The sequence below is a fragment of the Ursus maritimus genome, unplaced genomic scaffold (assembly GCF_017311325.1).
Source record: "Ursus maritimus isolate PB19 unplaced genomic scaffold, ASM1731132v1 scaffold_14, whole genome shotgun sequence".
NCBI lineage: Eukaryota > Metazoa > Chordata > Mammalia > Carnivora > Ursidae > Ursus > Ursus maritimus.
In genome coordinates, this window is record NW_024423786.1 from 60,541,070 (window position 1) to 60,555,418 (window position 14,349).

Sequence of the window (14,349 nt, forward strand, 5' to 3'; positions counted from 1 at the left end):
CCCCCCCCCCCCCCCCCCCCGCCACTGACTTGCCCACGCAAGGTGGATCCCAACCCATCTCGGATACCTGTCCTCCTTCCTTCCTTGTTTCATGCGGGACTCATCTGGGCTTTCCCGTCATTAAAAAAGAAAAGGTCGTTCTTTGGGGGGTGTTCCCGCTCAGTCCAATCCCTTGCTCCTCGCTCCTGGCGCAGGTGCTGGATCGGGAGGGCCAAATGGACAACCCGTGTACCGGCTGGCTGGCGGACGCCTACTGGGATAACATCACAGAGCTGGACAAGCTGACCAACTTCCACGGACTCATGAACTCCTTTGAACAGTACCCTCGTGACTGGCACCTGTGGTACACCAGTGCCACCCCGGAGAAGGCCATGCTGCCAGGTACCGCCCCCTCCCGCCCCTCTGCTCGCCTCGCCCCGCCCCGACCTGACCCGCCCCGCCCCGACCCGTCCGCTGCCCGCCCGTCCCCAGGTGAGTGGGAGAACGCCTGCAACGAGATGCAGCGGATGCTGATCGTGCGCTCCCTGCGCCAGGACCGCGTGGCCTTCTGCGTCACGTCCTTCATCGTGTCCAGCCTAGGCTCCCGCTTCATCGAGCCGCCGGTGCTAAACATGAAGCTGGTCAGTGGCTTGGTTTCCTCGCCCGCATGGCCCTGGGGCCTTCTGTCCCTCTACCTCGCGCTTCTCCACCATCTCTCCCTCCCGCCCGTGTGCCGGGGCCTCCGCCTGAGACGGCGCCCTGTGCTTCTGGCAGGTGTTGGAGGATTCGACCCCGCGAACCCCGCTGATCTTCATCCTGTCCCCCGGCGTGGATCCCACCAGCGCCCTGCTGCAGCTGGCAGAGCACACGGGCATGGCCCAGCGCTTCCACGCCCTGTCCCTGGGCCAGGGCCAGGCCCCCATTGCTGCTCGGCTTCTCCGGGAGGGTGTGGTCCAGGGTCAGTGTCAGTCCTGCTCCTCTGCCCCCAGCCTCGGCGCTGTAACTGCAGCCCCCACTGCTCCAGAAGGCTCCGGGAATGGCCGAGCGGGGTTTGGACCCCCGCCCCCTCACACACATGCAATCGGGCAAAGTGCGGGACAGATGGGGCTCAGGGAGCGGTTCCCACTGAATACAGCCTCTCCTTTGCAGGACACTGGGTGTTTCTAGCTAACTGCCACCTGTCACTGTCTTGGATGCCCAATCTGGACAAGCTGGTGGAGCAGCTGCAGGTGGAAGATCCTCACCCTTCTTTCCGCCTCTGGCTCAGCTCTAGCCCCCACCCGGGCTTCCCTATCTCCATCTTGCAGGCCAGCATCAAGATGACCACGGAACCGCCGAAGGTATGGCGCCCGCAGGTAGCTGGCACCAAGGGTGCCATCTGGCCCCGCTTTCTTCCTGCTAGCATCCGCGAGAGGCCCGACCATAACGACAACATGGCTTCTCGATTCTGCTGTCTTCTAGAAAATTCCACCTCATTTCTCTCCTCGACGCGTCAAACTCTTAGAACCTAATAGTAATATCTAAACATTCCTTGAGCGTTATCGTGAGCCAGTCGTTGTTGTTTACTAATTCATTTAAAACGCACACGCTCTATCAGGTAAGTACTGTGACCCCATTTTACAGAGAGGAAGCTAAGGCACAGAAGAGTAAATAACTAGTCCATAGAACCTTCCTGCCTCCCAGCATTTCCTTTCATCTCTCCCTAATGCCACACTGGCTGGGCCCCAGCCTCCCCCCTTCCTCCCTCCAACTCTTAAAAGTGTGAGCTCCGGTATTGCAAAGTCACCATTAAAGGCAGCCGCCCCGATTCTCTAAGATCTGCTCCTGTCTTATATCCCACCCGCTTACCTCTGCGTAAACTATTGTAGCAGCTTTTCGTTGCTTTTAGTCAAGACTAAAACCCATATTAATATGGCCCCTGTGCCCCCCGGGGCCTCCTGGCTGCACCCATCGCCTCCCTGCTCTCCGCTTTCTTTGCTCCACCTACAACCGTTAATTCTTAAAATGTCTTCTTCCTCTTCCTCCAGACTCTGTACTCTTTGCCCTCCCAAGGCTTCTAGAAGCCCCTGCTGCTGGCCCCTGCGTCCTCCCCACCCCCTCCTCTGCCCCTTCAGGCCTGGGCCCATCATCACTTCCTCAGGAAACCTCTGCCCTCCACGTCTAGGCCAACAGCCCAGGGATACCCGCTCCCGCTGCCCCCCCCCCCCCACCGCTGAGAGAGTGGACACGTGTTAGGGTGGTTCTGACTGAGGCCCGACTTCTCTAGACTGGAAGCTCCCCGAGGGCAGGGGCCCCGTCTCTCAGCATCTTGCTCATCTCGTGATGAGCACCAGGACCCGGACTGACCAGGGGCTCCACCAGTCAGCACTGTGTGAACACATGTCTCATCCGTTTCAGTCCGCCTTGGCAGCGCTGGGGCCGTGGGCACGGCGGACTGCCCCTCCCCTGGGTTCCCTGACGTCACTTACCACGCCGCCTTTCCTGGTTGCCCTGTGGTCCTAGCTCCAGGCTTGGTCCTTGACCTCCAGCTGTGCCCATTCTACATTTCCTCCTTTGACAAGCTGGCGGAGAAATGGTCCTTTTCCTGATTTCCACTCCAATCCTTATCTCCAGCACCAGCAGCCCAGGCCCAGGCCTGAATTTCTTCCCGGCACCCGCACCCTCAATCCCCCGTTCTCAAAGCAAGTCGCCAGCCGGCCATCAGAGAGAGCCTCCTCATCCCATCTTTGTTAATGGTGCCCCTAAGTTTTTTTTTTTAATTGTTTTCATTCTTTATTCTTTGAGAGAGCGCGAGAGTGAGCAAGCGGGGGGCGGGGCTGACAGGGAGAGAGAGAGAACCTTAAGCAGCATCCGTGCTCAGTGTGGAGTCCGATGCCAGCTCGATCTCACGATCCTGAGACTCAGACACTTACCCGACCTGCCACCCAGGCGCCTCTGATGATGCTGTAACCTAAACCTATTATATATTTCCAATGTTCTTCAATGGCCCAATCGCGTCCTGTATAAAATCCCCCCGCAGAACCACAGCCAGTCGGGGGACGGCTCGGGAGTGTTTTCTTGGATCACCGCCTGCTGTCTGGTCTTTTCCTTCTAACCAAATATTACGCAGACACAAAAGACTATAAAACGTATGCGAGACATAAAGGATCCCAGTTCCACACAGCGTGTGCCCACCTTCCCAAGTAAGAACGAGGACTCCCCTTGCCATCGCCTTCCCTCCCCGCGGGGCAGGCGCGCCTGGCGGGCACCGTGCTGGCTGCAGGCACCCGGCGACCTGCAACTCTCCGTGCTGGTCAGCGCTATACACTGGACCTCCCTTCGTGCTCGGTTTCGTGGCTCCTCGCGTTCCACTTCCGAATCCGTCGTCAGCTTTGTGTTTGGCGGGTTGTCTTTTTTTCCTTTTTGTTATTTTTTTCGGTGACTAGAGGCCCTTAGTTGTCATGAGGCGGAACTTAGCTCTTTTCTTCTTTATGGCTTGTGCTGCTAGGTGCTGTTCAAGAAACCTTTGCGTACTCCAAGGTGGCGAAGGCACTCTCTTACACTGGTCTTTGGAAGCATTTATCATCTGACTTTCCTGTTTTGGTGTTTTAATCACTTGAAGGTGATTGTTGTGTAGAAGGAGTACGGGTCCAATTTTGTTTTTGTTTTTTTCCCCACCCACATAGATAACCAGTTCTCCCAGTACCATCATCAAATAGCCCACAATTACCCTTCTGATCTGCAGTGTCTGTGAAGCCTAAAATCATGTTTATATATGTGTAGGTTTCTGGGCCCTTTGTTCTGTTCATTGGTCAGGGGGTTCATACTGGGGTCAATATACACTGTCTCAGTCGCCCCATAGATCTCTCATAATCCCTGATGGCTGGGAAGGCAAGTCTCTACCATATTCTTCTTCAGGCTACTCATGGCCTTTTATTCTCCAACATAAATGCTGGAATCAGCTTGTCAAGTTCTAAAAAAAACATCTCTTGATCGTAGGAAATCACCATCTCTGGTATATATTGGGTCTCCTCATCTGTGATTGTGGTAGGTCTCTCCACGTAGTCTTTATTTCAATCAAGTTTTATCGTTTTCTCTATAAAGATTTGTGCATTTTTATTTATTCCTAGAAGCTTTATGTATTTTGATGTTATAAATGGCAGTATTCTTACTCCAATTTTTTCACTACTCCATTCTGTCCATCATGGGTGCCTCGTCTTAAAATCACTGTTTCAACGTGTTGCTGTCCCAGTGGTGAATCAAGTCCAAATGGCTTCATCTGTTCATGGCCCTTCTGACCCCACCTGAGTCCTTGCCCTTGACATCAGTTAGACTCATCTTCTTTCTTTTTTATTAAAGATTGTATTTATTTATTCGAGAGGGACAGAGAGAAAGCACAAGATGGGGGAGGGTCAGAGAGAGAAGCGGGCTCCCTGGCAGGCTCCCCGCTGAGCAGGGAGCCCGATGCGGGACTCGATCCCGGGATGTGGGACTCAGTCCTGGGATGCTGGGATCATGACCTGAGCCGAAGGCAGTCGCTTAACCAACTGAGCCACCCAGGCGTCCTAGACTCATCTTCTCACTTATTCTCCCCTTTGTGCCTCTATCCCTCCCATTCTTTCCATCTCCAGGAAACCAGAGCCCTCCTGTCAGCCTGGTCATCTCCTTCCCATGGTGAGACTCTGTCCACCTTGACCCGCAGGGGTGTTCACGAAGCCTGAAAAATCGATCACTAGACTGTCCGTTCTTGCTGACACACTATGACCCTTCATGTACCCTGAACCTTTGCATACAGTAGTGTGTCCATTTTTGTCCATTAATAGTTGCATGTATATATCTCCATCTTTGTTTATATCTCCTGGTTCTCCCAGTTGAGGTGGCCTACCCACCACTGAGAACATCGTGGCTGAGAGGATCAAAAGTGGGGGGGACAAGAAGGTAGAGCTGCCATGAGCCCACATAGCGTCTGTGTGCAAATTAAAGTGAGGCCCCCACCCAGTCCTGTGAATCGTGCGCATCTTGGCATGCAGATCAACGGCTGGAGTTCCGCCTTCTCACCCCTTCAGCCAGTGCTCTTGTGCAGTGAGCAACCTCCACAACCGTTCATGGTGGTGCTAGGGTCAGGGCTTAGCACGATGCGTGTCACCCCACCTCTGCACTGCATTGTCCCCAGGGCCTGAAGGCCAACATGACACGTCTTTACCAGCTGATGACGGAGACACAGTTTTCCCGCTGCTCCAAACCTGCCAAGTATAAGAAGCTGCTGTTTTCACTCTGCTTCTTCCATTCTGTGTTGCTGGAACGTAAAAAGTTCCTGCAGCTTGGCTGGAACATTGTCTATGGCTTCAATGACTCCGACTTCGAGGTTTGTACCAACAGTAGTGCGTCGCCCCAGCCCTCTCTCCTTACACCGCCTGCCCCGTGGGCTCCCCCGTGGGAAGGGCCACTGACAGAAAGTCTGCGTTAAAAGCCCCGTGGGCAGAGTCCCTGCCCTAACTGTGTGTGGGGGTGGGGCTGGGGCTGGGGCTGGGGCCACGCCCAGGTGTCCGAGAACTTGCTGAGTCTCTACCTGGACGAGTATGAGGAGACACCGTGGGACGCGCTCAAGTACCTCATTGCCGGCGTCAACTACGGCGGGCACGTCACGGACGACTGGGACCGGCGTCTGCTCACCACCTACATCAACGACTATTTCTGTGACCAGTCTCTGTCAGCCCCCTTTTACCGGTGAGGGGGAAGGGGCGCCGAGCGTGGGGCCGGAGGACACCAGCAGACCAGGGGCAGGACTGGGGGCGGTGGGAGTGTTGGAGGAGAGGCGTCTGTGGGGTCGGGGAAGGCAGCAGGAGCAGGGAGCGGGATGAAGGGGCCACGCGCGGTGACCGGGCTCTCGGCCTGGCACGGAAACCCCCGAGGCCCGCAGCGTGGCGGTGATCATGCCGCGGGCCCCCAGGTTGTCGGTGTTGGAGGCTTACTTCATCCCCAAAGATGGGAGCCTGGCCTCTTACAAGGAGCACATCAGCATGTTGCCGGGCATGGACCCCCCAGAGGCCTTTGGCCAGCACCCCAATGCGGATGTGGCCTCCCAGATCACCGAGGCACGAACTCTCTTTGAGACTCTGCTTTCCCTGCAACCCCAGATTACACCCACCAGGGCTGGAGGCCAGAGCCGGGAAGAGAAGGTAAGAGCAGGCCGACAGCTGGGGGAGGGCCAGCAAGGAGGCCGAGAGGCTGCCGCTCAGAGCTCCCGCTGCGCCAGGTCCTCGAGTTGGCCGCTGACGTGAAACAGAAGATCCCTGAAATGATCGACTATGAGGGGACCCGAAAACTGCTGGCCATGGACCCTTCCCCCCTCAATGTGGTCCTCCTGCAGGAGATCCAGAGATACAACAAGCTTATGGAGACCATCCTGTAAGACGGAGAGGGGTTCTGTGGCTCGTGGGGCGGGGGCAAGAGGCAAGGGCTTCCCCCCAGCACCCCCCACCCCCACCTTCCGGGGATGGCTCTGCCAGGCCCTTCCCATCTCTAAGCTCCCACCTTACCCTGCTCAGGTCCTCACTGACAGACCTCGAAAAAGGCATTCAGGGCCTCATCGTCATGTCTACAAGCCTGGAAGAGATTTTCAATTGCATCTTCGATGCCCATGTCCCTCCACTCTGGGGAAAGGCAAGATTGCATCACTCTCGGACCCCTGTGCCCTCCATCTCCCGGTTCTGGGGGGCATATGGCAAAATGCAGTGAGCCTGGGCTTTGGAGCCTCATAGATTCAAGGCAGAGATCTGGCTCTGCTCTTCACAGGCTGGCTTCGCACCGATTAACCTAGGAACTTAGGGGAAGTTCCTAACCTCCCCCAAGAACGTTTCAAGGATGCTCAGTACTGTGTGTAACTCTTAGTAGGTGCTTCATTGATGGTAACGGGTTCATGTTACTGTTGCTCTTTCCCGGGAGCTGGCTTGGGAGAGCTTGGCCCAACTGCAGCTGGGGAACAGGCTGACACCACGGATTCTTCCCACGTCTGTTCCAGGCGCTCAAAATTGAGATCTGAATGCATGAATCAATGAGTGCATGACATACCCTGCCTCCTCCTCCAGGCATATCCCTCACAAAAGCCGCTGGCTTCGTGGACCCGGGACTTGGCCACGCGCGTGGAACAGTTCGAGCTGTGGGCCAGCCGAGCCCGGCCTCCTGTCATCTTCTGGCTGTCTGGCTTCACCTTTCCCACCGGCTTCCTCACTGCTGTGCTGCAGTCCTCAGCTCGCCAAAACAACGTGCGAGTGTGGGAAGTGTGATGGGGGGGCGGATGCTGGGGGCATGGATTTGCTCTCCTCCTTTACACTCTGCTTTAACCCCCAGATTCCAGTGGACAACCTCTCTTGGGAGTTCATTGTTTCCACCGTGGACGACAGCAACCTAGTGTATCCACCCAAGGTGGGAGCCAGCTGTGCTTAGGGCTCTGAGCAGAGGCGGGGCTTGTGGGGGAGGCTGCTGGGAGCAAAGGTGGGGAACAACTAGTTAAGGAGGAAGAAGAGAGGTGGCAGTTCAGGTGTGCTGGTAGCCGAAGGTCTAGGCTTCTCCCCGAACGTGCCCCCATGGAACCTGTCCCCGTGTCTTCCCAGGACGGCGTCTGGGTCCGTGGCCTGTACCTGGAGGGCGCCGGCTGGGACCGGAAGAACTCCTGCTTGGTGGAGGCAGAGCCCATGCAGCTTGTCTGCCTCATGCCTACGATCCACTTCCGGCCTACCGAAAGTCGAAAGAAGAGCGCCAAGGGTGGGCTAGCTCCCTCAGATGGGCCTTCTCCGTCCTTAGTTTGGACCCACACCTGCTCCCGCCCAGCTCTCCCATGGGCTACAGGGCTCTGACTTCTCCTCTCTTTCCCCCAGGCATGTACTCCTGTCCCTGCTATTATTACCCCAACCGGGCGGGCAGCTCAGACCGCGCCTCCTTTGTCATCGGCATTGACCTCCGGTCTGGGACCATGACGTCTGACCACTGGATCAAGAGGGGCACTGCTCTGCTCATGAGCCTGGACAACTGAGAAGGCCTCCTCTTCCTCCCCGCTTGACAGAGGGTTGGGGACACTAGGGACCGAGGCTGGATTTAACTGGGGCCACATAATGGGGACCTGGAGACAGCCAGGTGTGCTAGCCATAAAAATAATTGTATTGGAACTCAGAGCAATAAAACACCCTCAGCCAAAAGCCCTGAGCCTCTCAATGGGGTACTGGGGGTTTGGGGAGGGAAGCCTGGGCCTTACAGAGGAAGGGGACTCCTATGGGCTGCTGAAGGATGGGGAAAGGAGCTGGGGAAGTGGGAGGCCTGGAGAGGAAGGGGGCGTGGCCTTGGACGAGGGGCCGGGCGGTGGGACCTAAAACGGGAGTGGCTAAATTTCGGGGCTGGACCGGAGCGGGTGGGGCGGGGCTTACTTTGGAAAGGCGCGTGATCCGAATGGAATAAGGGTTTGTCAGGCAGGGATCGGGGCTGGACCCGGTACGTTGCACCCCGAACCCGGTACCCCGCATCCGGCATCCTACTCGTCACCTGAGCTTGAGCCCAGTGGGACCGGCAGAAGGCGGGGCGGGGCCCGAGAGAGGGACTCCGGCGCGGGGAGGGGCGGGACCATGGGGAAGGGGGCGGGGCCGGGGCGCAGGGGGGGCGGTGTTTGTGTTGGAAAATCCAACTGCGCCACGGGGCGGAGCGGCCCCCCCGGCCCTGGCCTGGGAGAGGGGGGGCCCGCTCGACCCCCTGGGAGACCTCGGGGAGCCTGAGCACCTGGGACACCCCAGAACCAGGTAACGGGGAGCTGCGAGGGCGTCTGAAAGAGAGAAACCCATCTCCGCGCAGGGGGGCGGGACGCCTGAGTCTCAGGACGGGTAGAGCTGGGGATGGACGTTTGGGTCTCGGCAAAGGCACTGGAAAGAAGACTGGGGCGCAGGACGCCAGGGTTCCCTAGAAGAGTGCGGGGTGGGGGAAGAGCGAGGAGGAAGAAGACTAGGGGGTTCGGATGTAAAGAGAGGCCTGAAAGGGCTGCCAGTCCCCCTTGGGCTAAGATTCCCCTCCTCGACCCTGGGGCGGGGCGGGGCGGCCCCTGACAGAAGGGCAGGACTGAAGGTCAGAGTCCGCAGCTGGGGGCCAGTGCGACGGCCCCTTGAGGTCGGGCGTGGCCGGGCAGGAAAGGGTCTCCGGGTCAGGGGCCCCTTCGGGTGCCCCTCCAGTTCTCCGCACGGTGAGGTGTGTCGCCTCCGCCTTGCCCCTCACGCCGGGAACGCCTCCGCAGCAGCGCTGCTGTCTCCGCGGCAGCCTTGGCGTCCATCCTCTCCACCGCACCCCGCTAGCCCCTCCATCCCGGGTCCGACCCCACTCGGCGGCTCGTCGCGCTCGCCCGGCCCGGGCCCAGCTCGGTGCGGACCTTCCCAGCGCAGCCACGAGATGGCGAGGGCGAGACGCGCAGCCCGAGCCGCGGAGCCGGGTGGGCGCTGTGGACGTGGGGGCGGCCGAAGCCCCCCGCCCGGCCCGAGAGAAAGGTGGGCCGAGGTGCGCGTTTGACTTCCTGTCATCTTGGCCCCTCACAGGAAATTGTGGGCGGGAGGGCGAAGGGCAGAGGATGGGGAGGGGGCTGGGATTCAGTCTCCGCCTCCCCCGGCCGAGTAAATAGTGGGGAGGGGGCACGCGGCTTGGTTACTAAGCAACGCAGATTCGCTTCCTGTCTGCTGCGGCTGGTGGCGGTGACCTGGGGACCGGAGGGGGGTGTGGCGAGTGGGGGGCGGGGCGACCGCGGGGAAGGTCTAGGGCAGGACGCCTGCTCCCCGGGATCGGGAGATCTCGGGAAAGACGGAGGGGAGGCGGCCAGCCGCGCTGCCGCAGGGGAGGGCGCGGCGGTGGTCCGGAGGGAGGCAGGACCCAGGCGCGGTCCGGAGCACAGCTTCGCTGCCCTCCCGGGGGTTGCTTGCCCTGTTGCCGGAGTAACTGCAGAGCCAGACTTGGGAGCCGGATTCCCGAACTCTCGCGTCCGACCAATCCGCTCCGGCGGACGTCCCTGACATCAGGGTCCGGGCAGCCAATGTGGAGGAGGCATCATAGAGCGACAGGAAAGGGGAGAGGGGAGGGGGAGAAGCGGAGGAAGGGAGGGGGGAAGCTGCTCTGGACCCGCACGTGCACTCCCACACGCTCGCGCCCACCCCCCTCCCTCCTCCGCACGCGCCCGGGTGCCCCCCTGCGCCTGCGCGGCGAGTCGGCGCTCGCCGCACACGGTCTCCCCCCCCCCATTTGAGTCTGTGTTTGCAAACTAGACCTGGGCTGCGCTCCTCAGCCTCTCGGGACCCAGGCGTCTGGACGCACCCGTCCTCTGTCGCTGGGTCTCGAACCATTACTGCCCAGCCTTGCGTGGGAGGGGCCGGCTACCTGTTTCCCACCGACCCCCAGCTGGCGCCCCACTCTTCCAGGTGGGCTGGGCGGAGCTGTGGTTTCCGGCCCCTTCTGCTCCGCCGCCGCCTTCCCGGGCTCTGGCTTAGGTTGCCTCCCCAAGGGGAACGGAACGGGTATCAGCGCCCCTTCCCGAAGCTTCACTCGCTCGGGCTCAGCTGCTGTAGGCGGCGGGGGAGGGCGCTGCGGGGAAGCCCCGGACGGCCCAGGTGACTCTTGCCGGGCCCTGACGCCCCTTCTTCGCGTGAATTCCTCCTCTTTGATGCACACCAAAATCCTTCCCGTCCCTAACGTGTCTTCCCCACTCGCCCTCGTGCTCTTTGCACTTCTCTGTGCTCCCTTCGGGCTGTCTGTCCTGGTCTCCGCTCGTCCTTCTCGGCTTCTCCCGGTTATATAACTCTTCCTCTCGCCGTGTCCTGGTTTCAACTCCACAGACTCCGCCCTGGAACAGCGCGGGGAGGGGCAGGAGAGTTGGGGACCCAGACAGGTTCCGGCTGGCGGCCGGCTGGGCCACGGGGGATCCCGCAGATGGGAGACGGAGCCCCGCGGGACCCGGTGCCCCCGTCCCCCACCTTCCGCCCCCCACCCGAGATCTCGCCCGGGAGAGAGAAGGCACAGTATCTGCGAGAGGCGTGTCGGGACTCCGTCAGAAATGTGGGTTGGGAGGTCAGGGCTGGAGGCGGGGAGGAGGAGCCTTAGGAAGCCCGAGTCCCGGGGACTGGAGCCGTATTGGGGGTAGAAGAGATAAAGGCAAGCCGCCTGGGTTCCTTCCCTCCCCTCTTTGGGCTCCCAGAATTCCTAAGGCTATTTCCCAGGAAGCTTAGCCAAAGTCCCCTTTCCGCCCCTAGGGGTCAAAGGTCTGTGTTAGAGGTGGCCTGGGATGATGTCACCAGTGCACGTGCCCTGGGACGGTTGCCAGGCCGGAGGCCTCCTCCCCTTTTCATCCCGCAACCCCCCACCTCTGCCCCGAGTCCAGTTCCAACCCCGTGCCATCTTTTCCCCCTCTCCCTTCCCTTGGCCCTAGCAGCCTGCAGGTGGGAAACCCTGGCCTGGAGTTCTGTGAGGGGGAGGGGCACGGGTGTGGTGGGGCCCAAAGACTTTGCCCCTTGGCTGGGCTACGGGAACCCGGGGGCACTTTGCCCCAGATTGGTACCGAGAGCTTTCCTTCCCAGCCCCTCCTCCCCTTGAAAGAGCCTCCCAGCAGTCTTTCTGCTTTCCCACCTGCTGCATTGCCAAGTGTCCTGTTGCCCCTCTCCCCATTTTGAGTTGAAGTGGGAGTGGTTGGCAGATAGCTGCTCCCTGGAGAGCTGTGTGTGGTGTGGGAGGGGCCACTGGACAGCAGCTCACCTCTGATCTCAATCCGTGACACCCCAAGAGCGAGGAAAAGGGTCAGGAAACAGCATTAGACTGAAAAGTCAGGGTCTTTATTCCGTGTAGGTGGGTGGGTCACTTTCCTGAGGGAGAAGGACCCAGTTGATAGCTGCGAGTGCCTTTTCCTACTGAGTTAAGTCCTGGGATTTGCTTATGATACTGGAAAAAATTCGTTTTTCTTGTACTGCACCTTAGAGCTCGGGCTGTCAGATCAGACACGGATTCTGTTCCCAGCTCTGCCACTTAGTGGTTGTAGGGACTTGGAAAGGTCAGCACCTCCCACAGCCTCATATTCTGCATCTGGAAAATTTAAATATCAATACACACCTTCTAGGCCGGGGGGGGGGGGTTGAGATAATTTATGCAACGCACTCAGCACAGTGCGGGGCACAGAATAAATATTGAGCGAATGCTCCTTATGAAATGCTCATTCTCGTTCAGTGGTGATAGTTGTTATTTTTACGATGATAGTTGTTCGGCCGCCTTCGGCCTGGCCGGGACCTGAGGAGTTGGTTAGGGAGGGGTGGAGAGTTGGTGTTAATTTGGCGGGTGGGAGGGAGAGGGCTAGGGATTAGCTTCCGCTGCCTTGTGCACTATATTTGATGAGGGCTTTAGTCAGATTTGCGTTGCTTTCTTTAGGATTATTTTTTCCCCCTCTTGGAGAAGAAACAGCTCAGACTATTTCTCTGGCCATGAAAATAAAATAATTGTATTGTGGTTCTTGGTTTTTAAGCAAGACCCCAGTCCCCTCCCATGTTGTTCTCTGGAGCCTTTCAATTTAGCAGAGGGACTCCACAGTTTTCTTTGCGGGGACCGGGCTTGGCTGAGGGGTGTGTAAAAGGTTGGGTGGGTGGGTGGAGAGAGACTAGTGCTGGGGAACCTTCCAGGACAGGGATGCTGAGAATGTGGGACGAGTGTGTGTGTGCGTGTGTGTATGTGTGTGCAGTCTGCAGTGTTTGTGTATGTGGTTGTGTTGGGGGAAGGGAAGCTGGGGAAGGTCTAGCCTGACAGAGGGGAGTGGCAGGCCTTGGGACACACCAAAGAAGGAGTGAGGGGCAGCCAAGGGGGTCACAGGGGTGTGTATGGGGTGTCTGGACACCAGAGTGGGGGAGGGGCCAACAGCCATTTAAAGGGCCAGCCCCAGAGCTTTAATCCCTCACCAGCCCTGGCCCCAAGCCGGAGGCTGTAATTCATCTGTCCAACAGCTGGGGTGGGTGTGTGTGTTGGGGGGCATGTGGACGGGAAGGGGGAGCTGGGGGAGGGGCTGGGGCTTTCTTGTGCACAGAGCCAAACAACAAAAGGGAAGCTGAAGGGGCCAGCTCCAGTGTGCCCAGGCCAGGCTGCTGACCTGCAGACCCACTGGTCCCCACCGATGGCCCACACACTCCATAGTTTGGACTCAAGGACTCTTGGCCAAGGAGTCCGAGCACCCAAAGGTGGGGCCTAGGAGAAGGTCCAGGCTGAGTGCCTCCCCTCCCCCGCAAGCTGTCACCCCTCCTTGCAGGTCCCAGCCTCAGCACCATCCTAGACCTGGCAGGCCCCACGACAGATTCAGCCTCAAATGCCCTGCTCACCAGCCAAGCCTCCCCAGACACAGCCTGCCGGCTCCCCCTCCCGCCGGCACAGGGTGGCAGCGGCCACACCGAGGCTGTCCCTTTAAATCATTACCACCCCTGATTGTGTGGACAAACCGAGGGCCCTGCCCCCAGGCAGGCGGCTTGCCACCTCCCCCAAGAGTCCCCAGAAATGTGAGGGCCATTTAAAGGGACAACAGAGAGGCAGCCAGGTCTCTAGCTGCCCCCACCCCCACCCGCACACACAGCCCCTTTCCCCAGCGACATACAGCCCCTTGCCCCTCCAGAGGGCCCCCAAATTCGAGTTCTCTCCCACACCTAGAGACTGCTAGAAGGAGAAAGGGGGCCAGAGTTGGGGGCGGGGAACAGGGGGAGAGAAAAAGGACAGGGACTGCCTTCTTACTCAGAGCCCAGGGGACAGGTCGGAAGGAAAGCCAAGCCCAGAGAAGCAGCGAGACAGAGCCCCGAAGGTGCCGCGGGCAGACCTGGGGCGCAGAGGCTGTCGGGCGGGAAGGGAGTCGGGCTGCACGAGACAAGCGGCGCGGCCAGCGGGCGACAAGCCCAACTGGGGAGATGGAACGAGGAGGGCCAGGGAAAAGAGGCAAGGCCAGAGGAAAATGGGGAGACAGAATGGGGAAAGGGGTCATCCGGGAGGGTGTGGAGGAAAATCCGAGAAGGGAGGGCGAGCCAGGCCGGGGTTACCTGCTGGGTGTCTGTCCCCGGCGGTGCCCCGAGTCCGGGTAGGGAGGGGAGGGGCAGGGGGAGTGGGGGCGGGGGCAGGTCCCTCCTCTGCCTCCTGGGCCTGCCCCGGCGCTTGCAGCTCCTGCCTCCCTCCCTCCTCCCCGTCCTCCTGAGTCCCGGAGTCAAACAAAGAACTGTAGCAGGCTCTCCCCAACCCCTCCCTCCTCCTCCTCCTCCTCCTCCTCCTCCTCCTCCTCCTCCACCTCCTCCTCCCCCTCCCTCCCTCCCCACCAGCAGGCTCCCTCCTCCTCCCTTCCGGTCTCTTCCTTTAACTACCCACCCCCCAGCC

General features: G+C 59.6%; 1 protein-coding gene across 1 annotated transcript in view; it reads left to right on the forward strand.

Moving 5' to 3' along the window:
* DNAH2 (dynein axonemal heavy chain 2) overlaps positions 1 to 8,153 on the forward strand; it is a 79,205-nt gene extending 71,052 nt beyond the window's left edge. Inside the window, exons 76-85 of the mRNA XM_040629974.1 lie at positions 1,129 to 1,319; positions 5,132 to 5,323; positions 5,501 to 5,685; positions 5,909 to 6,137; positions 6,215 to 6,366; positions 6,507 to 6,621; positions 7,047 to 7,223; positions 7,309 to 7,383; positions 7,572 to 7,722; positions 7,836 to 8,153. Coding sequence (XP_040485908.1) covers positions 1,129 to 1,319; positions 5,132 to 5,323; positions 5,501 to 5,685; positions 5,909 to 6,137; positions 6,215 to 6,366; positions 6,507 to 6,621; positions 7,047 to 7,223; positions 7,309 to 7,383; positions 7,572 to 7,722; positions 7,836 to 7,990 — 1,622 coding nt within the window. The 3' untranslated portion in view covers positions 7,991 to 8,153. The remainder of the gene's footprint in view (positions 1 to 1,128; positions 1,320 to 5,131; positions 5,324 to 5,500; positions 5,686 to 5,908; positions 6,138 to 6,214; positions 6,367 to 6,506; positions 6,622 to 7,046; positions 7,224 to 7,308; positions 7,384 to 7,571; positions 7,723 to 7,835) is intronic.
* The last annotated feature ends 6,196 nt before the right edge of the window (positions 8,154 to 14,349 follow it).